This window comes from Trachemys scripta, chromosome 2, assembly GCF_013100865.1.
Source record: "Trachemys scripta elegans isolate TJP31775 chromosome 2, CAS_Tse_1.0, whole genome shotgun sequence".
In the NCBI taxonomy this organism is placed as follows: domain Eukaryota; kingdom Metazoa; phylum Chordata; order Testudines; family Emydidae; genus Trachemys; species Trachemys scripta.
In genome coordinates, this window is record NC_048299.1 from 93,455,191 (window position 1) to 93,481,951 (window position 26,761).

At 41.6% G+C, this 26,761-nt stretch overlaps 1 protein-coding gene across 5 annotated transcripts in view; it reads right to left on the minus strand.

Moving 5' to 3' along the window:
• The window catches only part of TPK1 (thiamin pyrophosphokinase 1), a 495,971-nt gene that overhangs the window by 99,514 nt on the left and 369,696 nt on the right, over positions 1-26,761 (minus strand). For all 5 annotated transcript variants that reach the window (XM_034761276.1, XM_034761275.1, XM_034761279.1 and 2 more), the window contains one exon: positions 14,329-14,440. In XM_034761276.1, the coding sequence (XP_034617167.1) occupies positions 14,329-14,440 (112 nt within the window). The remainder of the gene's footprint in view (positions 1-14,328; positions 14,441-26,761) is intronic.

The following is a 26,761-nucleotide window of genomic DNA, read 5'->3' on the forward strand; positions in this document are numbered from 1 at the left end:
GGCTGGGGGCGCAGGGTCTGGGGGCTGCCCGGCAAACTGTGAAGCCGGTAGCGCTCGGGCAGCCCTTTTCGCATGGCTGGGAGTGGGAGGGAGGAGAGGGCGGAGCTAGGGTGGGGTTGGGGCGGGGAAGGGGCGGAGTTGGGGCGGGGCTGGGGTGGGGAGATGGGCAGGGCCAGAGCCCGTGGAGGGTCCTCTTTTTTATTTGCTAAATATGGTAACCCTAAAAGAGACTCAATTGGTTTAAGATTCCAAATCAGTAGTTCAAATGCCATCTAAAATGCACTTAAAACAACAAGCCTCAAAATCAGCTGCTTCTTCTCTTTGGAGCTCCAAGTTCGGTGTTTCCTCTGCAAAACTTGGCCATAAACACTTAAAACAGTGCAGTGTCTTTAAAATAAAATTGTAGCCATAACGGTAATGGCAGCATCCCTTTTTCTTTTGTGGGTGGATGGCAGGATTCTTCAATTTCACGAGCACAAAAATTAAGCAGTTTAGAAACAAACAAGGAACACAAAAATAATAAGTAATACAGCAAAAGTTTGATTTTTACTATCAATGGCAATATTTAAAAAAAAGTTTTGGTTGATATTAGCAAAACTATTGACAACAACAGAAGTAAGAGCTTTCTCTTATTATTATTGCCTCCTTGTAGTCAAACAGTAGGGAGACTCTGTTGCATAGAAGTAGTTCACAGCAGTATAATTCCCACCCTACAAAAGCCAGTTTGCTCAAAAATTACATGGAAAAAAACATACACACAATGTGCTCATTCACTTGCAGAGGTTAGAGGTATCAGAAGGTACAGCATATGAAAGGAAATATGCATTGAGTCATAACTTACTATTTGCTAGTGCGATCATTCCTTACTACAGAAAATCCTTAGAATGCCATTATCCTCCAGCCAGGTTCCCTTATCAATAGCAGTACTGCAGCTTTCTTTCTTCATTCTCAGTTAACCTCCATGAAGGGACCTCAGAGGATATATACTGGATAACACTAGCACTTGAAGATTTCTTTTCTTTTTTAAATGGTATGAAGCTGTTATCAGTAAGCAGCCAGATGAGCCAAATCAGAGCTAGTATTATCTAAATTCTCTGGTGTAAATCAGATTTTAATGGAGAAAAGATTTATATCCCTTTGGGACCAGGTAAGGAATATGTTATTAGTGTGATCCACAATGTGTACTTTACAATAGTAAATACATCTAGGAGTTGCTCCCCTGAGCAATTTTCCAACTTCTCCAAATTTCTTTGCTCATAAGGTGGAAACTAAAACAAATGAATCTCCCATTTTTTTCCAATACTAGTAAATGACAGTTTGTAAGGAAACATTTATACATATATATGCGCATGTGTGTACACACACACACACACACACACGTGCTCTGTAGTATTGTATGTGAAATCAAGACGTAAGCTGTATTTGCTTGACTATTGGAAGGAGAGAGTATGGATTTCAGTTTTATTTATTACATCATAGATGTGAGAGGTTTGGTAGCATCCCTCAGCACAGTCTCTGTCAGATATTTATCCCTTTTTATTCCTATCCAGAGCCTACAAAGTTTCACAATATTTGTGAATTGAATGTATATCACATTTGACTAGCATATGAGAGCTTTTTATACATTTTCATCACATGGGAATTTACATATGCCCAGAAAGAAAACTGTGTTAAACTCATAAGTAAGGTTGATAAGTGAATCAATACTTAAATATACTGTAGCGCAAGAAAGTTAGAGATAAAATAAAAAAAGAATCTAAAAATGCTGGAAAAAATGTTATTTGTATTACAATAATGTCTACATGCCCCAATAAAGATCGAAGTCTCTATTAATAGTGTGACAGACCCAGACCAGTGGGGTACAGGAGTGTGGTAGAGGGCAAATATACTGGTCACTGGATGAGTAGTTTTCTGTTCCCCGAGTGACCAGAGAAGGAGCTACACTCGAGTAATCAGGAACCTGCTAGAACCAGTTAAGGCAGACAGGCTAATTAGAACACCTGGAGCCAATTAAGAAGAAGCTGCTAGAATCAATTAAGCCAGGCTAATCAGGGCACCTGGGTTTTAAAAGGAGCTCACTTCAGTTTGTGGTGTGAGTGTGAGGAGCTGGGAGCAAGAGGCGCAAGGAGCTGAGAGTGAGAAGGTGTGTTGCTGGAGAATTGAGGAGCACAAGCGTTATCAGACACCAGGAGGAAGGTCGTGTGGTGAGAATAAGGAAGGTGTTTGGAGGAGGCCATGGGGAAGTAGCCCAGGGAGTTGTAGCTGTCACACAGCTGTTACAGGAGGCACTATAGATAGCTGCAGTCCACAGGGCCCTGGGCTGGAACCCGGAGTAGAGGGTGGGCCCAGGTTCCCCCCAAACCTCCCAATTGACCTGGACTGTGGGTTCTTCCAGAGGGGAAGGTCTCTGGGCTGTTCCCCAACCCACATGGTGAATCTCTGAGGCAAGAAAATCCGCCAATAAGCGCAGGACCCACCAAGCCAGAGGAGGAACTTTGTCACACTGGTGTCAGCGGTGGGATCTTGGGGTGCACAGCGTGGCGGAAGAAGGAGGATGATTTAAAAAAAAAAAAAAAAAGGAGAGGGTTTATTTTTTTTCCACCACAATGGATGACGTAGTGCGGGCACTGATACAAGCTACGGCGGCCCAGCAGGAGGCTACCTGTGTCCAGGCAGCCGCCCAACAGGAGGCAGTGCAGCTGCAGCAAGAGACTAATCGCCTGCTGATGGACCAGGCTGCTCAAGACCGAGCTATGCTGCGGGAACTGGTAAACCAGGTAAAGTCCCTTACAGAGCTGAATCGCGACCATGATGGGATGCGGCTCATATGGGCCAGCCATTGGCTGCAGAAAATGACATGGGAGGATGATGTAGAGGCATACCTTCTGGCCTTTGAGAGGACAGCCCTACGGGAGACCTGGCCTCGAGATCAGTGGTCTGGCATCCTTGCCCCATTCCTGTGTGGGGAGGCCCAGAAGGCCTACCCTGATCTGCCTGAAGAGGCTGCGGCAGACTACCCCCAACTGAAAGCAGAGATCCTGGCCAGATCTGGGGTAACAACTACAGTGTGGGCCCAGCAGTATCACGGTTGAAGGTACCAGGAAGACAAAAACCCGTGGTCCCAATTGAATGACCTCATCCATCTCGCACGGAAGTGGTTGCAAACAGAGTCCCAGAGTCCAGAAGAGATACTAGCGGTTCTGGTCATCGACCGATACATGAGGGGACTACCACCAGAACTTCGTGCCTGGGTAAGCCAGAACGAAGCCTCCACCTACGATGAGGTTATTGCCCTGGTAGAGAGGCAAAGGACAGCAAGGGAGCTGACCCGACCAGTTAAGGAAGAGGCACCCCGGGTTAAACTAGCAGCTCCAAGCCCTAAAGTTTGGGTGACTGGGCCACCCGGAGGGCCCAGGTGGAAAAAGAGAGAGGCTGAAGGCTCATCAGAGGCCACAAAGAGACGGAGCACTGAGGGAGAAGAGGATTGTGATGTTAGACTGCCCAAACCAAGAGACCGGGGAACGCCTAGGGCTCCATACAGATTTTATGCCTGCGGGGAGTGGGGACACATAGCTGCGCAGTGTCCCGATGCTGAGGAGCCTATGCAGTGTAACCTGGGGAACTGGGCAGATCCATGCTCCCTAATCCACCTTGTGGGGGTCTCACTAACCCCACATAAGTATACCAGACCAGTGAAACTAAATGGGGTAGGGACCACAGCACTGGTTGATTCGGGGAGTGCTATCACGCTTATCTCAGGGACGCTCGTGAAGTGTAGTCAGCTGCTACAGGCTAAACGTACGGGGATAACGTGTCCATGGGACAGTTAGTTACTACCCCACCATCCCAGTAAAAATTGAGATCCAAGGGAACACTACTGAGGTAGCAGCAGGTGTAGTCCCTAAACTCCCATATCCGGTGCTCATAGGGAGGGACTTCCCAGGGTTTGGAAACTTACTCCCAGTAGGTGGATTGGAGAAAGATGGGGATCCTACAATTGGTGAGGCATCCACAGCAGACTGTCAACCCCCAATCTTCTCTGAAATATCCCCAGATTTGTTCTCCACTCCCAGACAGGGTAGAAAGACAAAAAGGGAAAGAAGGGCAGCTAAGCCCTTGGGAACCTGAATACTGACCCAAAGCCAGAGGGTCGCTCTTGTAGGTAGGCGGACCCGCGCAGCTGAAAAGGAGGCCACGCAGGAGGGAGAAGCACCTGAGTCTGATCCCCACCCTAATGCTTTTGAACCAGTAGAGGCAACAGAGACTGGGCCCCTAGATCTTGGGCAGATTAGCCCCAGGAGAGGAAATTTTGGACAGGACCAGGCAGAAGACCCAAGGTATGACAACATTAAGAAGGTTGTGACTGAAATAGATGGGGTACCCGTGGAAGGGAAAACCCAGGGACCAGGACCCTATTTCATAATGAAGAAGGATCTCTTATACCGGGTTGCACCAGTACAGGGGAAGAAGGTACAGCAGATCCTCGTACCTCAAAAACATCAGAATGCTGTATTAAGTCTTGCCCATAGTCATCTTTTTGGGGGGCATTTGGGGGTAGAGAAGACCCTGGCACGAGTCCTACGACGGTTCTTCTGGCCCGGAGTACATGAAGAAGTGCGGAGGTACTGTGCCTCTTGCCTGGAGTGTCAGCTGCACAGTCCCCGTCCCCACTTGAGGGCACCTTTAGTACCCCTTCCCATCATAGAGGTCCCCTTCGAGCGAATAGCGATTGACCTAGTGGGACCCCTGGAGAAGACGGCTCGGGGCCACCAACATATACTTGTTGTTTTGGACTATGCTACTCGCTACCCAGAAGCTGTCCCCCTGCGGAACACGGCCTCTAAAACTAGAGCTAAAGAGCTGGTGGGGATCTTTGCCCAAATGGGGCTACTGAAGGAGATATTAACCGACCAAGGAACCCCATTTATGTTGAAGCAAATGAAGGACCTCTGTACGCTGCTCCATATACATACCCTGAGACCTTCGGTCTACCATCCTCAGACTGATGGGTTGGTAGAAAGGTTTAACCAAACCCTCAAGGCTATGATAAGGAAGGTGGTAAGTCGGGACGAGAAGGATTGGGACACCCTACTACCCTACCTTATGTTCGCTATCCAGGAGGTACCTCAGGCCTCAACTGGGTTTTCCCCCTTCGAGTTATTATACGGGCGTCACCCCCGTGGCATACTAGATATCGCCAAAGAGATCTGGGAAGAGGAACCCAATGAGGGGAGAAACATAATAGAGCATGTAATGCAGATGTGAGACTGGATAGCCCGGGTTACCCCTATTGTACGGGAACATTTGGAGAAGGCACAGGAGGCCCAGCGAACCCATTACAATCGCCAGGCAAAAATGCGACAGTTCCAATCAGGGGATCGGGTTATGGTGTTGGTACCCATGGCAGAAAGCAAGCTTCTGGCCCAATGACAGGGGCCCTATGAGGTGGTTGAACCCGTGGGGGAAAGTAACCTACAAGGTGCGGCAGCCAGGACACAGAAAATAAGAACAGATTTATCAAGTTAACCTTCTGAAACCCTGGCATGCACAAGAGGCATACACAATGGTCCAAAAAGACCTAGCCCAGGAAAACAAGCCTTCCAAACAGCTGAGAGTGTCTCCCGATTTAACACCAGACCAGAAGAATGAGGTGTCTGAGATGATATTCCAGAACCAAGATGTGTTCTTGACAAAACCGAGTCAAACAACTGAGACATATCACCACGTCGTCACGAACCCTGGGGCCAGAATAACAATGAGGCCCTATCGGGTGCCAGCGGCAAAAAGGGAGGAAATAAAAGCAGAAGTAAAAAAAATGCTGGAGTTGGGGATCATCGAAGAATCCTACAGTCAGTGGTCCAGCCCAATCATGCCGGTGCCCAAACCTGATGGCACCACAAGATTTTGCAACGACTTCAGGCGACTAAATGAAGTATCCCAGTTTGACGTGTACCCCATACCTCGCATAGATGAGCTAGTGGACCATCTGGGTAATGCCTGGTACTTGACTACCCTAGACTTGACAAAGGGGTACTGGCAGATTCCCCTTGCAGAAGATGCAAAGGAAAAGACTGTGTTCTCTACACCAGAGGGTCTTTTTTCAATATACTGTCCTCCCCTTTGGACTACATGGGGCCCCAGCTACCTTCCAGCGCCTCATGGACAAGCTATTACACCCGCATAACAGTTATGCTGCTGCGTACTTGGACGATGTGGTCATTCATACCCCAGACTGGGAAACCCACCTGGAGAAGGTGGAGGCAGTCCTCGATACCGTCAGGCGAGCTGGCCTTAAAGCAAACCCTGGCAAGTGCACTGTAGGGTTTACAGAGGCCAAGTATCTTGGCTACATTGTGGGAAAAGGTCTGGTAAAACCCCAAGTGAACAAGTTAGAGGCCATCCAAAATTGGCCCCGACCAAGTCGCAAGAAACAAGTCCGGGCGTTCCTAGGTGTGGTGGGGTATTACTGACAATTTATCCCCCACTTTGCCACAAGGGCAAGACCCCTGACAGACCTAGTGAAAGCCCGTGGACCTGATCTGGTGAGATGGTCTGACACAGCAGAGGAAGCATTCACAGACCTATGGGCTGCCATCTGCAGTAACCCTGTACTGATAGCCCCTGATTTCACCAAGGAGTTTATCCTGCAGACGGATGCATCGGAAGTAGGGATGGGGGCCATTCTATCATAGATGCTCAGGGAGGAGGAACACCCAATTCTATACCTCAGTCCGGAAACTCCGGAACAAAAATATGCAGTGGTGGAGAGAGAATGCCTTGTTGTAAAATGGGCCATGGAAACATTGCGCTACTACCTGCTCGAGCGCAGATTTGTCCTTGTGACTGACCATGCCCCTCTTCAATGGATGCAGCAGAACAAGGAGAAGAACACAAGAGTGACCAGATGGTTCTTATCCCTCCAACCTTTCCAGTTCCATGTGCAACACAGAGCAGGGAGCCGTCATGGCAATGCCAATGGCTTGTCATGTGTGCACTGTCTGACATCCCAAGCTGCCCAACCCCTTGGCGTTGAGCAGGGGGGAGGGATATGTGACAGACCCAGACCAGTGGGGTATAGGAGTCTGGTAGAGGGCAAATATACTAGTCACTGGATGAGTAGTTTTCTGTTCCCTGAGTGACCAGAGCAGGGGCTGCACTAGAGTAATCAGGAACCTGCTAGAACCAGTTAAAGCAGGTAAGCTAATTAGGACACGTGGAGCCAATTAAGAAGAAGCTGCTAGAATCAATTAAGGCAGGCTAATCAGGGCACCTGGGTTTTAAAAAGAGCTCACTTCAGTTTGTGGTGCGAGTGTGAGGAGCTGGGAACAAGAGGCGCAAGGAGCTGAGAGTGTGTACTGCTGGAGGACTGAGGAGCACAAGCGTTATCAGACACCAGGAGGAAGGTCCTGTGGTGAGAATAAGGAAGGTGTTTGGAGGAGGCCATGGGGAAGTAGCCCAGGGAGTTGTAGCTGTCATGCAGCTGTTACAGGAGGCACTATAGACAGCTGCAGTCCACAGGGCCCTGGGCTGGAATCCGGAGTAGAGGGCGGGCCTGGGTTCCCCCCAAACCTCCCAATTGACCTGGACTATGGGTTCTTCCAGAGGGGAAGGTCTCTGGGCTGTTCCCCAACCCACATGGTGAATCTCTGAGGCAAAAAAATCCACCAATAAGCGCAGGACCCACCAAGATAAAGGAGGAACTTTGTCACTATAGCTAAATCATCAGTTGATTCGTCCAGCTATTACAGCACAGATTCTAAATTAATTTATAGTTGAGACACTTAAAAGTATATGATGGTCCAGAAATCAAGTTTTTAAAACAAGCCTTTCAGATCTTTTTCCATTAACTGATGACAAAATGAGGAAAAGCCTTTTACTTTTTGTCACATTTAGAGTGAAAAATATCATCGATTTACACATCCAGGGTTGAATTTATAACATTTATAAGCATTCTGTCCATTAAGGTTTACTGGGGAGGGGTGTGTCTCATATTTCTATGCACAAATGAGCAGGCAAAGGTCTGCCATACCCAAGCTATCAGCAAAAATTTCGAGACTTAAGTCACTTCATAGCAATGTGTGCCCTCCTTCCTTTGCTTCTTTATATTATCCTTCGTGGATGAGCTGCCATTTTCAATTTAAGTGTAAAATCACGGGCAGAACAGAAGTCAGGAGGATCATTAGTGATAGCTAGTACTAGAGCTACAGCATTTTTCCAACAATTTTAATCTAGAGCTTGTCATGAGAAAAAAAGCTTGTTGCAAGGGAAATTAATATGCATTCTGGATTTGGGGTATTTGTTTCACTGCTTTTTGTTTTACCATCATCTGAATAATAATCAGATTCAGAATTTGAGTTATTAATGGTTAGGTTCAGCCACTTACTTGGGCACAGGATCAGTTTCAGGCTTTAGAGTCTCAAGTTGCTTTTGGAATACCTAGAGAATCTTGGCATTCTTAGGGTCTATACTTTAGTGATGAAGAGATTGAGGTATAAATAATAGAACTAACCAGATTTTGTGATTAAAACGTTAATAATGAGACCAACCAAGTCAGCTGGAGCAACTGATGTGCAACGTGAACATTACCCAGTCAAATAATGCAAAATGCAGTGTTCAGTTTCTCATTAAAAACAGAAAGGAACAAGGAAAGGAAGGAAGTAGAGTTGCTGTTGTAATGTTAGTTTCCTACCGATAGGTCACATTGTCATTTCTATGCCTGCTTATCTCCCTGCATAAAAAAAGATAACTGAACAAAATGAAAAAAACTGAGTTTTTCCCCCCTATATAGTGCTCATCATCATAGTATCTAGATGTTGTACCTCCCAGAATTCAGCAGCTAATCACAGTATTGTTAGTATCATAAGCATTGAGGACAACTGAATTCCCAGTCCAATGCCATATGCAAATTGTGTCTGATACCATTCCAACCCTCCAAATCCACTCCCCTCAAACCAACCATGGAGTGATTAGTAACCCATGTCCCCATAAAAAACAAACTCCTCTTTGGCCAATAGAATAAGGTTTAAACTCCGACTTCTCCATACAGAACATGTCTGAATGGATCAACCCAATTATGTGTGTGACAGATTTTTAGTATCATTTTAGTATACATTTTTAATACACGGCCCCAGCCTAACGTATTCCAAATTGCCTGTTCCCACTTTTTTCTTAAGTAAAATATCTATTAACAAACTAGACTGTAAACAAAAGGTACATGATAAGATGGAGAAGAGGTGAGAGCACCTACTAGGAAACAATTCTGCACCTATTACACAGATGACCATTTAGCAAATTCTCTGGTCAGATGCTGCTGCTTATACTATTTATAATTTTGAAAATTATTCTGCATCCTCCTGTCCAAATGGGGGAAGGAAAAAAAAAAAGCAAAAGTGGCTCAGTATTTACATACACAAAAAAGCAGACAGCCACTCCACCCCCATTTTGCGAGTTTAGGCTCCTTTTTAAAATTCTAGCCTACACGAGTTTGGTGCACCAAATCCATGGAACTTGGACTCCTAGGCTCCTTTTAAAACCCCAGCCTTAAGTTTTCAAACAACCACATTTTGAGGTTATATAGTGTAATAATGACTGCACACAGTGCTCTCTATAACAATAATGATCCACATTAGCTTTTTGTGGTGCTTATGTCATAAAAAGTTCTGGATCGCATTTACTTCATGCATGGCCCTATGCTAGGGGATTCCCCATACGTCTGCATTTTCTTGTGATTCAAGAATGCCCAACATAGAATATGCCCGACTGCTATATATGTAGTTACTCTAGTAAATATTTAGAATAACTCTTGCCGTTGCCAAACAATATTTATTTCTATCTGGTCAGATTATATCTAGTTCAAGCAGGTCAAACCAGCACATTTTGGACATTCTCTGTGATCAAGGGCAATAAACCTTCAATCTACCCATTCCTTTCCCTGTTTAAATGTCACTATGGTAATAGTCTCATTGACAGACATGGCGGGCCCCTCCCATGAAAATGAACATTATCGGGTTGGACATTCCCACTGGATTCTCTGACTATCTGATTCCATAGGGGTGGTAAGGCAAATTTAGAATTGACTATCTGCTAGCAGTGGTCTTTGGGGAAAGAGCTATCACAACATTTTCCAGATTTTAATTACAATCAGGATCTACAAATGCTGAATTATGATAAACTATGGAGCTTTTGCCAAATTGCTATAGTTTTTTGCAAATTTTCTCTCATGAAAGAGACCACAGCTTTAGAAGCAACAGAAAATTCCGTGGGACATATTATACGGGGTAGCAGGCAGACTCTCTCCAAAATTACCATGATAATCCTCTGTTTCCCAGACAGGGACCTTGTTAAGGTGACAAAGATCATGTCATTAAACTCAGGCAAAATTTGATGCATTTGAAAAATAACTAGCATTTGAAACAAACAAAGTTTCCTCACAAAGTTCATCACATTTTGATACAGTGCAGTGTGTAACTTCAGCTGTCTATTTTACGAAATGATGTGAACTCCTTAAACTCTGCTCATTAACTTAATGGTGGTTTAAGCTTCCTTTTCCTACTCTCTGTAAGTCTGGAAATTTATTGAGACATTAGGTTACTCATTTTTTATATAGTAGACACAAAATTCATTGTACAGCCTAAAGCATATGAGTGAGGAGGATTTAGAAGAATCTCATCCTATCCCTATCATTGAGAACACATATCACAGAACATAGAATATCAGGGTTGGAAGGGACCTCAGGAGGTCAGCTAGTCCAACCCCCTGCTCAAAGCAGGACCAATCCACAGACAGATTTTTGCCCCAGATCCTTAAATGGGCCCCTCAAGGATTGAACTCACAACACTGGGTTTAGCAGGCCAATGGTCAAACCAAGTCTTTCAAATTAGAAGACGAGTGCTCCTTTTATATGGTGTAGCCAACTCTTACAGACCAGTTGAACTGTGCCAGCCAGTCAGCTCTTCACCCCAATTTCCTGCATCTGGAAACTTTCTTCCATTCTTAATTTAATGCAGAATTCAGAACCCAACTACTAGTGAGCCATTGCTAACTAGGGATTTCAACTGTGCACACTCAAATCTGCAGTGGAATTTAAGGCTTTCCAGATGCTGAAGTGCAAGAGACCATGTAAAATTATATTTTGCCAAAGATTAAACCCCTAGTAAAAGGAAAACGCAGACAGCTAGATGTGAGGCAGGCAGCAGTGACACAGTAGGCCCCAGGAGAGTGGCTGGATCTCAGATTCATCATTAAGATAGAGAAGGTATTCCTGTGGATGGGCACAAGGGTCTACCTATGTAGATCAGACTGCAGGATTAGGAACCAGGTTAGAATCATAAGACTGGAAGGGACCTCGAGAGGCCATCTAGTCCAGCAGGACTACTTATTATCTAGACCATCCCTGACAGGTGTTTGTCTAACCTGCTCTTAAAAATCTGGTGATGATGGACATTCCACAATCTCCTCGGCAAATTTATTCCAGTGCTTAACCATCCTGACAGCTAGGAAGTTTTTCCTAATGTCCAACCTAAACTGCCCTTGCTGCAATTTAACCCATTGTTTCCTGTTCTATCCTCAGAGGTTAAAGGAGAATAATTTTTCTCCCTCCTCCTTAGAACAATTTTTATGTACTTCAAAACTGTTAGGTCCCCTCTCAGTCTTCTCTTCTCCAGACTAAATAAACACAATTTTTTCAATTTTCCCTCATAGTTCATGTTTTCTAGTCCTTTAATCATTTTGGTTGCTCTTCTCTGGATTTTCTCCAATTTGCCCACATCTTTCCTGAAATGTGGAACTCAGAACTGGACACAACTCCTTATCAGCCTGGAGTAGAGCAGAAGAATTACTTTTCACATGTTGCTGACAACACTCCTGCTAATACATCCCAGAATGATGTTTTCTTTTCTTTTCTTTTTTTTTTGCAAGTTTTACACTGTTCACTCATAGTGGATCATAAGGTAAATATGAACTCCAGATCCCTTTCTCCAGTACTCCTTCCTAGGTAGTCATGTCCAATTTTGTATGTGTGTAACTGATTGTTCCTTCCTAAGTGGAGTACTGTGCATTTATCCTTATTGGATTTCATTCTATTTACTTCAGACCATTTCTCCAGTTTGTCCAGATCATTTTTAATTTTAATCGTATCCTCCAAAGCACTTGCAACCCCTCCCAGTGTGCTATGCCATTATCTAAATCATTAATGAAGATATAGAACAGAACTGCACCGAGAACTGATCCCTGGAGGACCCCGCTTGATATGTTCTTCCAGCTTGACTGTGAACTTCTGATAACTACTCTCTGGGAATGGTTTTCCAGCTTGTTATACACCCACCTTATAGTAGCTCAATCTAGATTATATTTCCCTCATTTGTTTATGAGAAGGTCATGGGAGACCATATCAAAGTCAATTATTAAAGTCAATATATACTACATCTACCAATCCCCCTTATCCACAAGGCTTGTTATCCTGTCAAAAAAAGCCATTAGGCTGATTTGACACAATTTGTTCTTGACAAATCTATGACGACTGGTTTCAGAGTGGTAGCCGTGTTAGTCTGTATCAGCAAAAACCCTGTTAGTCTCAAAGGACTAGGACAAGGACTCCTTGTTGTTGTTTTTTTTATGATGACTGTTACTTATCACCTTCTAATCTTCTAGGTGTTTGCAAATTGATTGCTTAATTATTTGCTTCATTATCTTTCCAGGTACTGAAGTTAAGATGGTTGGTCTGGAATTCCCCAGGTTGTCCTTATTTCCCGTTTTATAGATGGGCACTATATTTGCCCTCTTCCAGTCCTCTGGAATCTCTCCCGTCTTCCATGACTTTTCAAAGATAATCGCTAATGGCTCAGATAGCTCCTCAGTCAGCTCCTTGAGTATTCTAGGATGCAGTTAATTGGGTCCTGATGACTTGGAGACATCTAACTTGTCTAAGTAATTTTTTAGTTGTTCTTTCCCTATTTTAGCCTCTGATCCTACCTCATTTTCACTGACATTGACTGTTAGATGTCCAAGTAACACATTCTCTCCCCGCCCCCGCCCCATCAAGTAACAGGCCTACCTTGTCCTTGGTCTTCCTCTTGCTTCTAAAGTATTTGTAGAATGTTTTCTTGTTACCCTTTTTATTTATGTTATTTGTCTATATTCATCCCTTGTAATTTGGCCTATTTTCCACTTTTCGTGGGACTCTGAGTTTCAGATAATTGAAGATCTCCTGGTTGAGCCAGGGTGGTCTCTGTCCATGCTTCCTATCTTTCCTATGCAGTGGCATTGTTTGCTCTTGTGGCCTTAATAATGTCTTTTGGAAAAACTGCCAACTCTTTTGAACTGTTTTCCCCTTTAGACTTGCTTCCTATGGGATCTTACCTACCAACTCCTTAAGTTTGCTAAAGTCTGCCTTCTTGAAATCCATTATCTTTATTCTGCTGTTTTCCCTCCTACCATTCCTCAGAATGATGAAGTCTACCATTTCATGATCGCTTTCTCCTAAGCTGACTTCTGCTTTCAAATTCTCATCCAGTTCTTCCTTATTTGTCAAAATCAAATCTAGAACAGCCTCTCCCCTACTGGATTTCTCCACCTTCCGAAATAAAAAAAAGTTTCTGGGTTAGTAGAAGATGGCCTTTATGGAACATTCCAGTGTTTGTGAACCACTTCTTTGGTTCTTTCCTTTTCAATTTTAATGCATCTCCACAACAACAACAACAAGTTGACTTCATCTTCTTGGGTAAGAATACTCTGCATGACTCAAAGGAAAAATTTCCTCTTTCTATTTTTCTGTCAAAAGAATTTTTGTCATCTTTTCCTCTTCTAACAAATACTCCTGTTTTAGGGCAAATGCACTTTACCCATTTTAAATAATAATAAAGATAAGATATATTCATCCAGAGTTGACAAATAGACAGTATATGTCAAGCAGTTCTCAGAAAGTGAGGTGGCTTTAATAATCTGTATTGCATTATTATTTCTCTCTCATAACTTTATGGCTTATAGGCAGGAGTTTAGGCACTTGCAGACTTACCTCCCTGAAGAGTAATATATCAGGATGGTAATGCATCATGACCTCAACAAATGTTCTATTTAAACAGTATTATGATTCCCAGAAGCAAAACATATTACAGCCTGGGATGTCTTAGGTTTTAATATAATTCATGCATTTCCTTTTCTGACTTTTTTATTGCTAGAAAAACTTGCTCCACTAAAGTTTACTATTTCCCCCTCCCCCTTAAACATATAGGACAAGATTTAAATGTGTGTTACACGGGTGTAAATCTGAAATAACTCCAATGAAGCTATCCCTAATTTGAAATGGTGTCAGCAATGAGACATCTGACTTACTGAGGTTCCATTTTAGGCCCGTCGTAGTAACGTTGTAACAAGGGTTCCCAACTGGAATAAGGCCACACCACTTGCTTTCAAGTCCTGTGTTTACATGCAGTTTGTGCTTTCCCTGCAATACAGAAAGAAGTTTTCTTTAGACAGTAGCAACCAAGAACCAGGAAGCCATTTATACAACACATTTTAAAAATACAGTAGAACACATCTGAATTAGAGACGGGACTGATCTTAATTCTCCCAAAGTTCAGAAGTATTTGGATCTGGGATTTCAGTGTGGCCTATCATACAGAGAGAGGGACCAATCAAAGATCCAGATTTGAAAGTATGGGATTTTGTATCTGGGCTTTTGGTTTGATCCGGTCTCATCTTTAATCTCAATACAATACTGTTCATTATTCCTCTGCACTAGCAGTCACATTCAAAGTTAGATTGTTTTTTCTTCCATTTTGGAGGAATCCTGATCTAGTCATTAATTTTTTTAAACTGTTGACTTTCCACGTAAGCTGTGTAACACTTTAGAAACAAAACTAGGCAAAACTTACCTAGTTTGGGGGTTCATCACAAAGCCAAAATTTTGGTCACATTTGTAAGTTTCATGTACTTTCCCTTCTGGAAAAAGTTCTAAACCAGTAATAAAACTAATGGGGTTCTACAAAGTTTAAAAGGGTTCCAGAGAAATAAATCTAAAATCTATGGAATTTAAGAAAATGACACCCCTCTTGTTAGGTTTTTAAACAGCATCCAAAATAATTCCATAGCAGGGATACAATTATCTTAAATATGTTGATATAAAAAGTTATATTCTATTATGTATTATAGGACTTTTCTGTAAGGGTTTGGGTGAATCTTAGCTGAATTATAATTTGGAGTGAAAAATTAATACTTGTTTCAAATGAAACTCATGAGGTGTGAACCATTTGAAATATAATTATATAAGAACACTACAGTACGACATGCAGTGAAACAAACTCTAGTTGAAACTGAGTTTCTCATATCTCTAATGATAACTCATTTCATAGCTGTTAATATTCTCTGAAAGAGCTACTTTTAGTGATGACTTATTTAGGCTTATATTAGGGATAATACCCTTCTATTAGCTGTCTTAGACCCCCAATTCAGTATATTACTAACTTTAAGCATGTAAGTAGCCCCAATGAACTAAAGAAGAGTAGACAGTGCATTTCACAGTACAGGGACAATAATTATCTATACTCAGTTATATATGAAATTGTTTCCTGTAACAGAGCTAGCAGGAAACATCAAGGAATGAAAGATGGAAATTGTGCCAATATTTGTGGAAAAAATATCATTCTTCCTGTATAATTAATTTGTTCTACATAACAAAAGAGAGAAGATGCTTCAGAAGCACATGATTTTGGCTTTTATTCTCTCAGCTGCATGGGAGCACTTAACTTCTGTAAGTGCTAATCGGAGTCACAGACATAATTCCCTCTCACAACAGTGAAAAATATAGATTTTTTTATGGTTTATTAATTTCTCTACCAAAATGGATATTTAAAAAAAAATACAAAACCAAGAATCCTAAAATCTATCACTTACTGAGCGTATTACAAAGACTAAGATCCTGTTTAAAGCAAAAGAAAACTAGTTGTGGAACTCAAGCAATATCCTGAGTGGCAAGTAAATAACCTTTTACTGAAAGAAAATATTGTAAGCTTCAGCCTTGTATTTCATGTTTCCTCTCCCACAGCAGCCTCCACTGTGAAGTGACAGTTAGAAGACGAAAATGAAGGAAAAATACCTTACTGCCAAGATGAATTATCTCAGGTGTTTAACAAATTCTACTGCTTATGCCAAATACCTTATAAAAATCCTCAATATGAGCCATGCTCTCAGTTATCAAATGAGCCGTAGAAAAGCTGTCAATTAAAAACTATCAGTTAATAGCTTTAACCTGTTTGTTTGCAGAGGAAGACGGAGAACAGTTCAACATTGACTACGTCCAGACTACCCGCCATATCGGTGGGTAGTGATCGATTTATCGGGGATCGATATACCGCGCTGTGAGGATGGGAGGTAAGTCGGAATAAGATATGTCGACTTCAGCTACGGTATTCCTGTAGCTGAAGTTGCGTATCTTACATTGACACCCTCCCCCGCAGTGTAGACCAGGCCATTGTCTATCTTCTCAAATCACGCAACTTCACAAGGTGCTAAGCCACAGGTTTCCATGGGTACTATGGGTGCTCCACAAATGCAGGTATTTACAAATTCATGCTGAATGCCCTTTTAGCCATGCAACAGGTGTAGCTATTTCTCTACTGCAATGTTTCTCATATCTTGTGAGCATTACCTTCCTGGGAAATTGTTCTGGGCCCTGGTCTACTCTACAAACCTATGTAGGTATAACGTCCCTAAGCAATGCAGTTATACCAATCTAACTGCTGGTGTAGTCAGTGCTGTGTTGACAGGAGGGTTTCTCTCATTTGCAAAGGTACTGCCTCTCGGGGAGGTGGAGTACCTACATCGAAGGGAGAAGTTCTCCCGTTGGCACAGGTAGATTCTTCACTAAGCACTGCAGTGGCACAGCTGCGCTACTGCAGTGCTTTAAGTGTAGACAAGCCCTGAGTTACTCCGCAAGAGGTGCAAGCTACACTGAAGCATATCTCTATTCTGACACCTATTGGTAAAAGAATATGAAAAGCAGTGAAGTAAAGATGGCTGGCCTAAGAGGGACCTGGATTAATTCCAGGCTTCTCAGACTCAGTTTCTTTGGATTGATAACCTTGAGATCATTCTCTTTTAGGCCCTGATTCAACAAGGGGGCTACTCACATGCTTAAAGTTAAGCACCTGCTCAGGGAACAGATGCCTCTAAGGGCTTGGCTACACTTGCACTTTTTACCGCAATAAAGCCTCCCAGAGCGCTCCACCTTACTCCCCGTCCACACTGGCAAGGTACGTAGAGCACTCTGACTCCCTGGCTGGAGCGGTCCTGGTACTCCACCTCCCAGAGAGGATTAACAGCTGTTGCGTATTGGCTGAGATGCTGCAGCTCCAGTGTAAACGAGAAGTAACGTTACTACACACTAATTGACCTCTGGAAATGCCCCATAATTCCCTTAACTGAAGTGGCCGCTCTTGTCTTTGTTGTGAACTCCGGACCGGAAGTGCCGTTTCAAAGCTCTGTTTCAGAGAGCGGCTGCTTATTTGATCAAACAAACAGCTTCTGTTTGTTTGTGTGTGAGCGAGAGAGAAGCAGGGGGCTCTCTTTGGAAGTGCCGACAGCTAATGTTTGCTTAAGAGTGAATGAGTGAAGAGGGGGGTGGGGTGGGGTTGCCATATCTGACAGCGGCTGCTTATCTGGTCTGAGGAAAAAAAATAAGCAGCTACTGTTTGCTTTGAGTGAGAGAGAGAGAGAGGCGGGGGAGGGAGGGGGGTCTGAACTTGCAAGATAGCGTGCTGACACACTCTCAGCACCCCAAAATCCCACTCTCTCCCCTCCCAGGCTCCCTGTCACACTCCACCCCCCCATCTGAAAAGCACGTTGCAGCCACTTGAATGCTGGGAAAACTGCCCATAATGCACTGCTCCCAATGCAGCTGCAAATGCTGCAAATGTGGCCACGCCAGTGCGCTTTCAGCTCTCAGTGTGGACAAACTGGAGCGCTTTCCCTAGTGCGCTCTCCGAAGGCTGGTTTAACTTAAAGCGCTCTACAGCTGCAAGTGTAGCCATGGCCTTAAAGTACGTTACTTATACAAAGAACATGAGATCTTTAAAACAGAAATACCTCAGGTAATTATCAAAGTGTTGCCAATTCTCAGGGTTTTATCACAAGAGTTGTGATATTTCACGTTTTTCTTAAAGCCCCAGCTTACACAGCCAGGTGAGTAAAGAAAAATCTCATCTTTCATTTAAGAAAGAAAAGAGAAGTTTCTAGCCTTCATGCTTGTGGAGAAAAGTTTGAAAACAAACACTAAACACTCAAAACCCAGAGGGTAAATAAAAAGAATTTACAAGCTAAATACACATTTATTATCTTAAAATAAAATCTCATGATTTAAGCCACCCATGATTTTAGAGGTCTGATTCATGATTTTTGAATGCTCAGAGTTAGCAGTATTTAAAGGCCCTTTGTTTTCGGTTTTTAGCAATTTTTACTGAAATTCTGGAAGTGCTGGATCTCCGCAGATACACCTCTCTCCTTCTGGAATGGGGAGCCAGCTCCAGGGGATCCCTCTGGCACCTGAGGGATGCTCCAGAAGGACAGACGGCCACTTGGTAAGCTGTGTGTCCTGTCCCCCAATACTAAACCTAATATTTTCCCAGAAAACTGTGAAGATAACGTTTGCATTTATTTTTATCTGTTTTTAAATTTTTGTAGTAAACACTGACACGTTGCTAGGAAATTTTAAACAAAGTAAAGCCAGAAACAAAGGGCCTTAGCAATACTGTACAAGGAATAAATTAACTTATTTAAAAAAAAATCATACATTCTTTGGGAGTTTATTTTGTTTTGGGAAACAAATATCTTAAAAAGTTAACAAATGAGTTCATTTCTTTGGCAGAAAGATTAAAAATAACAACACGTTTGTACAGAAAGGGCTAGACAGTCAAAGGACTGTGAGCTGCCCACAGGGAAAATTAGGTGCAGAATGATATTTTCAAGTTCCCATGTAGAAATATTCCATAGAAGCAACACTTAATGGAGAATTCACAAAATCAGAGTCATCATTATTGGTAACTTGCAAATGCAAACATTAATTTGTTCTTATTTTTAAACTTTAAGATTAAATAAGCAAATAATACACTGATGCTAAAAAATGAAACTTCTACTGTGTTTGTAGAAACCAAAGTTACAAAGTTTAAGAGTAAAAAGAAACCCAAAGATGGATTAAAATTACTTCCTTTTAAGTTTTTACCTCTGAAGTAGACAGCTGAACTGCTTTAGCATTTTAACTTATAAATCAAATATCAACATTTTCTAATGTTACGGGTGATGATAATGGCAAATAATATAGCTGTATTGATTTTTATCTTACAAAGTAGTTTTGAAAAAAAACATTGATCAGTTTTGAGGATTGATCCAATTTATTTTTCCACTTTGTGTCTAGTGCTGGGAAATGAGATCAACTTCTAAGTTTAGCAATATGAGGAAAATGTCAGAAGGTTGTTTTTTTAGTGTGTTTTATCCAAACAGGCTTAACTTTTACCCTTGTTTCTGATGTTTTACTCATTTTAGGTGACATTTTAATAAGAAAGCACTAACCGAATAGGGGACAAACACAAAAATACTTGTTGTTAGTAAAGAAAAATCTGAGAAACAATTTTCCCTGTGTTAAGTCTCCTAAGTCAAAAGGAACTAATGAATAATCAGCTGAACATAGGGTGCACCTATACCTAACAAACACATCAAAGATAACCGGAATGTATAACCTTTGTTCAAAAATATGAAAGTTAAATGTGGGTAACAAGTAAAGAGTATCAAGTTGCAAGCAGTTGGGCTTTTAAGTCATTTATAGAGCCTAAGTGTCACTTCACAGAAAGACAAAGGCAAGGACCCTGTCCCAACGGGCTTACAGAGTAACTTAAACAAATCCAATATAACTTGCAAACAATAGAATATATAATATAATTAAGGTGGTTCAAACACAAAAAGGTGTGCAGGCGTGATAGGTGCAGAGCTCAACATAGGCTGACAAAACCAATTTTAGACAGATCTAAAGAAGGAAAGGGATAGGAGTTGGCACATGTCAGTTGAAAGATTGTTCTAAATATAAGGTGGAGAATAGAAAAAAGGCACAAGGTCACAAGGGGGAGGAGACAAAAGATTGAAACAGTTAACAGAGAGGTTGCTGGGATGCATACGAATGAGAAGTGGGGGTATCAGCGGAGAAGTAGGAAGTGGATGTTATGGAAAGTGTTGACGGAGTGTGAACTTTAACATGGAAGGAAAAGAAAATCAATGAAGAGACCTAAGGACAGAAGTTGTGGTCTGAGCAGGAAGGAAGACAGACCTTAGCAACAACATTTGGAGTAGCTTGGAAAGAAAAAATAGGGAGATGCAGATGGTCAGGGAGGGTTCTGCGGTAGAGGAGATAAAAAATAATAAATGGGCTAGTGTTTCATTAGTGAGGATTCAGAGGGAAAGACAGATTTTAAGGTATTGAGGAGGAAAAGGCTTCAATTTGGTAACAACCTATATATAGTGAGAGGAAGAGAGGAGCCGGACATGACAATGAAGTTTTAAGCTTGGATGTTTTTTTTCAACAGTAAAGGGAAAGAGACAAGAGTTTGTGGAAAGATAAATTTGGTTTGGAACAATATGGAGCTTCAGGAGGTGAAGGGATATCCAGGAAGACACACTGAGGACATATGGAAATGTGTGATGGGACAGATGATGAAAGGTCATAAATAGAGAGGCAGATATAGAAGGCATCAGCATAGAGAGGGATGTGACGGGCAGCTATTCTTCTGCCTCAACAGGACTCTACTGTGGAGCCCACAAGGCTCAATATTATCCAATATTCAACACACACAACAAGTTAAGCCTCAGGGTCAATAGCAAGAAGCCACAGACTTCAGTGCCAGCAGTATGCAGTTGACACTCTGTTCTATACACTATCAATACTTAGTCCTGCCACGAATGCAGGAGACTGGACTAGAAGCTGTCTCAAGTCCCTTCCAGTCCTACAATTCTCTCTCTACTTCAAACACATGCAAAGCCATCATCCATCTTGCCCAGTGTCTGGGTGTGGTAGCTCCTTGATGAAGAGTATATGGCTGAAACTAAATCTGGGTAAGATGGACACAATGGTGACAAGGGAAGGAAATCATTCTGAAGAACTGGCTGAAACCATAACATCATCCTCAAATGAAGGAATATATCCTCCAGTCAAAGCTTTGTATTGTGTCAAGGTTCTTCTAGTCTTCCAGCCTTCTTCTAGACTCTTCACTGCTCCTGGACACCCATATGGCATTAGTAGTCACAAATGACTTATCAACCTCTGGCTGGCCAAAACATTGCATCCCTTGCTATTGCATGAATCTTTGGCCGCAGTAATGCACACGCAGGCTTGAGTACTGCAGCACTGTGTATCTTATATGCTAGAAGTGAATGTCCTGAAGAAGTTCCAAAAGGTGCAGCCACAGGGCAGCAAGTCTTCTGAGTAAAAGAGGGTGATCAGAATTCATCACCCTGGTGCTCTGCCCACTGCCCTGTCACCCTGTCCAATACAAATTTAATAAATTTGTCTCAGGGATCACCTCTTTCCATGACCATGACTTTCCATGGCAGCTTGCCCTTCATCTGTGCCCATTGTGACACTCAAGTGCAGAGAATCAGGAGTTCCTGAGACCTTGCCAGCTGCTATACTGACTATGATTCCCACAATATTCTGAACAAAATTTAAGACCTAACTCATTATATTAGCTTTCTTTCAGTGACTACCCTATAAGTGGCAGCACAACAAAGTCTGAGCACAGCTGTCATTGTGTTATGTAAGGAAAGGGCAAAGAATACAATACGTCTTACTGTTTTCTTTACATACATGTTTGCACTTGGACATAATAATGCTGAGTACAAAAGATTACCTAAACGACAGGCAGATAGTATTTGAGTCCATGGGAACAAATTAAATCTCCAAAGTTATGGTATAAATGGAAAAGACAAAGGGAACAATGATTAAACCAAGTAAGAATATGTTTATTTGTTTAAAACCAAATGTTTTGACAGGAATATTTTAAACAAATTATGGTTCCATTTCTATTGGTGTGGCATTTTATAAAAACTATTTTTTTCCCAACCTTGAAATTTTAGGCCAGATTTGGTGCCAGAATCTTTCTGAATATGGTAAAGCTTTCTTAAATGAATATCCTTTAAATATCTAATATTGTAGTATTGGTATAAAGAGGTGTTACAAAGCAAGCGGTTGTGTGATTTGTCAAAGGAGTCTATGATGCAGAGTACCAATTGTATCAACATTAATTACACACTGGGGCTAGAGCTGGTCAAAAGTGGGGCAATTATTTTTTTTTTTAAATTCTGACCCGCTAGAGATGATATCTTATTACTTCAAAAAAGTGAAGATCACTTACATCTGCTGTAGTGTCTATTTTAAATTGAATTGATTGATAGTTCTGTGTTACCCTCCAATGGATTCAGCTCCGATTGCTACTGTTTCCCTTTATGAGTCTCTTAGAATGGGAGACTCTTAAGAGCACATGCAGAACAAATACAGTGACCACCAACACAGTTACAAGTAAAGTCTTGTTTGCATTATAAGGTATAATTGTAGCCAGTTAGTTCATTTTATCATTTAATTGTGATGTTGTTATAGTTAACTCACACATTATATGTAATCAATGTGTGATGAATAGATAAGTAGGACAGGATTATACGAGTAGAAGATTGACAAGTATTTAGGAATGATAGATTTGTATTACAGATATAAGTCGGTTAAGGCAGTAATGCACGGCCTACACTATGTTGGGAAGGGACTCATCTAAGTGCTTGGTGAAAAGTGTCATCACTAATATTACATGGTGCTGTAATCTCAGGAGAGTCAATTATTTGCTCTTTGCAGATAATTTATATTTTATATATGCAGTAGTGACCACTTACATGTTTAACCTTGGGGGATAGTAAATCTCATTTTACTGGCATTCACCACTAGAGGGATTTTATCTCATAGACTTGTCATAAATTGTTTGAAGCAGATGTGTTCATTAATTGGGTCTAATAATCATTATAATTCACTCTCTCTAGTACCTGGGATTTAACTCACTGTGGAATAGTTCCTTTATTAGGTGTGCCTCTTCTAGGGTAGCACTAGAAGTGTAAAGCCCTATCTTGCAGATAATTCAAGCAACCAGCACATGCAGTCCCATTAATTTCAATGCAATAGAACTATTTACAGTTGATAGGAAGAATTTGCAGGACTGGGTCCAAAGGTTGGACATTGTTTTGAAGTGCAATAAATTTACTATTTTTCAAATACAGTGTAGCCAGTTAGTTATTTTGATCATTTAATTGTGTTGTTGTAGTTAACTCACATATTATATGTAATAAATGTGTGATGAATAGATAAGTAGGACCGGATTATAGGCGTAGTAATTGACTCCTGAGATTACAGCATCATGTAACATTAATCATGACACTTTTCACCAAGCACAATAGGTGAGTCCCTTCCAACCATAGGGAATAGCAGGTAAAGAACCTTTCTACGTTTGGAACAGTAATTTTGTCCTCTGCTGTCAAGTCCATATGATGATTGGTGAGTGGTCAGCAATGGTAAGGGGCGGGGGGGAGGAAATGATGCAATCTTCAGGGGGAAAATATGTTTCCATTAGTTAAACTGCCAGTGGTGAAGACATTACAAATATACACACAAATAAAGTGAAATTACAACACAATCTGAAGTGACCAGCATGCTAGATGGGAGTATGAACGAGTTACTATCAGAGGGAACTTGGGAAATTCAGTTCTTGCACACAAGAGCATCTTCAGCATTCACAGGTGCCTCATAATTTAACTGTCAATCTGCTGTATGAATGTCCCCTCCAAGCACTCATTTTATTAACCCTTATCTGCCAACTACACATGCACCTACACAACTTTTTCCAGATGATCAGAAAGGTACAGAGAGAAGATGCAAATGGGAAGTACAATAACCAAGAATATCGTGTTTCTTCTCAAATTTCCAACTAGCTTTTTACTGGTCCATTGTGACATTTTATCCTTAAGCCTGTGAGTTTGATATCCTATACTCAGCAGGCCTATCATTATGGGCCAAGTACAAGTATTAGCATTTTTAGTGATTTCATGCTTAAAAATCAAAACCACTCTAAAGGCCCTAATATTCTGCAATCCCAAAGTGATGAGTATTACAACATAATTTTCCTCACAATCCATTATTTTAGGACATTTAATATTATCATTCAATCCTTTTTAGTGCAATTCTATGCAGAAGAGTTTAGATAGTCTCTGATCTACATTCATTCTGTCCTTTTCCTATGATACCAGAGATCTGTGAGAGTTAATTCACATGGCAAGGATATTGTTCATATATCTGTGGCACAAATAACTTGCTGTGAGAGTTGAGAGGCTCAATTGCCTCTTCACTGTACTATTAAACCACTACTTATTGCTGCCAGATGCCTCTGTACCAAGTCAAGATCAGCTTAGCTTCAAATTGAGTAGATGGTTTCATTGCTTTCTTTGTAAGAACAATACTCTACCACATATTAGAAAAAAGAATGCTACAGTGGTTTCAAAATCAAGTTAGCAAATCTGTACTATTCTTCTAAGGAACTATGTCAGGGTTTGGCTACACGTGGTAAACAGTATTCAATTACTGATCTTAAGCATGATTTAAACAGTTATGACTGGGGGGAGGGATAGCTCAGTGGTTTGAACATTGGCCTGCTAAACCTAGGCTTGTGAGTTCAATCCTTGCGGGGGCCATTTGGGGCAAAAATCTGTTTGGGGATTGGTCCTGCTTTGAGCAGGGAGTTGGACTAGATGACCTCCTGAGGTCCCTTCCAACCTGCTATTCTATGACTGAACTGATTTGTTTAACCAACTCGTTATTAAGTACAGGTTAAACAGAGATGTGGTCAAACTGGATTATTATGCAGTGTGGCCAGCTAGCCTAAATGCAACCAAACCATGTTATCATGAGTTAAAAATCAGTCTTCTCTTCTCCAGACTAAACAAATCCAATTTTTCCACCCAATCTTCCCTCATTGGTCACGTTTTCTAGACCTTTAATCATTTTTGTTGCTCTTCTCTGGACTTTCTCCAGTTTGTCCAGATCATTTTGAATTTTAATCCTATCCTCCAAAGCACTTGCAACCCCTCCCAGATTGGTATCGTCCTGTAAGTGTACTCTCTATGTCATTATCTAAATCATTGATTAGGATATTGAACAGAACCAGACCCAGAACCGATCCTTGCGGGACCCCAGTCACTATGCCCTTCCAGCATGACTGCGAACAAGTGATTACTCTCTGGGATGATTTTCAAACTAGTTATGTGCCCACCTTATATTAACTCCATCTAGGTTGTATTTCCCTAGTTTGTTTATGCAAGACAGTATCAAAAGTCTTACTAAAGTCAAGATATACCACATCTACTGCTTCCCTCCTATCCACAAGGCTTTTTAACCCTGTCAAAGAAAGCTATCAGGTTGGTTTGACACGATTTGTTCTTGACAAATCCATGCTATTATTTATCACCTTATTATCTTCTAGGTGTTTGCAAACTGATTGCTTAATTATTTGCTCCATTATCTGTCTGGGGACAGAAGTTAAGGTGACTGTTCTGTAATTCCCTGGGTTGTCCTTATTTCCCTTTGGTCACTTGGTTCCTTTGGTCACGTGTCCCTGCAGCCATAACCCAGAGACTGTTTGCAGCATCCCCAGGAAAGCTTCTCAGTGGGTGATTAGCATTTTAAGACCTATTGTTCTCCCTAATGGCTCTTCCCAACTGGCCATCCAAACTGATTGAATTCTGTCTAGTGGGCATTCTCCAGGTGTAAAAACAGTTGTAATAGATGCATAGACTATATTCCTAACTTCAGATACAAAAATGATACATGCATACAAATAGGATAATCATAACCTTTCAAATGATATTTTACATGATCCATCTTGCGTAAAATATCTTAGTTATGCCATAATCATATAACCATATCTATGAAGAATATGGGGTGTAATGTCACAACTACATGTACACCTTTTTGGTTTTACTTCTGGTTCTAGGAAGGAGTAATCTGATGCCCTTGTAGTAGTGCTCTCATTGACAGACCTTGCTTCAAAAATCTGGGGTCTTTCCTCTCCCAGCTGACTCTGAAGAGAAATTATATCTCAGGTGTCTGTGCTGAGGATGACTGATTATCCCCAAGTTCCAACCCTGCTAGTATTAAAGACAGAGAGCCTCAGTGCCCTAAATCAGGATATATTAAAGACTAGGGTGTCCTGCAGAAGCAGTTTCTTCCCTACCACCATCCCTTTCTCATGCAACAGCAGAGTCAATTGAACTTTACGGTGCATAAAACATATTCCTTTTGGCAACAAAATGTATAGTGAATGTGGAATTTCTATTAAATATTTGTAGAGCACATGCTGGTACAACTCCCATTCATTTCAATAGGAACTGTGCCCACTAATATCAGGGGTGAATTTGATCCTTAGAATCCAGAGGAGAATCCCTGTCACATTCAAGTAATTTTAAATGGGCCACATTTGGTCCTGAACTATTTCACAGTGCTGTAAGTGTTACAGTCAAACCTGCACCCTTTCTCAAAGGTCTCTGAAGGTCTGAAAGTAATATTTGCATTTTCCTGGCATCCCATTTATCATCACAGCCATAAATCTGAGAGATTATCTCTACAAAATTAAATTGATATATTTAGAGTACCACCAAAAGGTAAAAGAAATTGTATTGGTTTGCAGCAAGGACAACAAAAAGC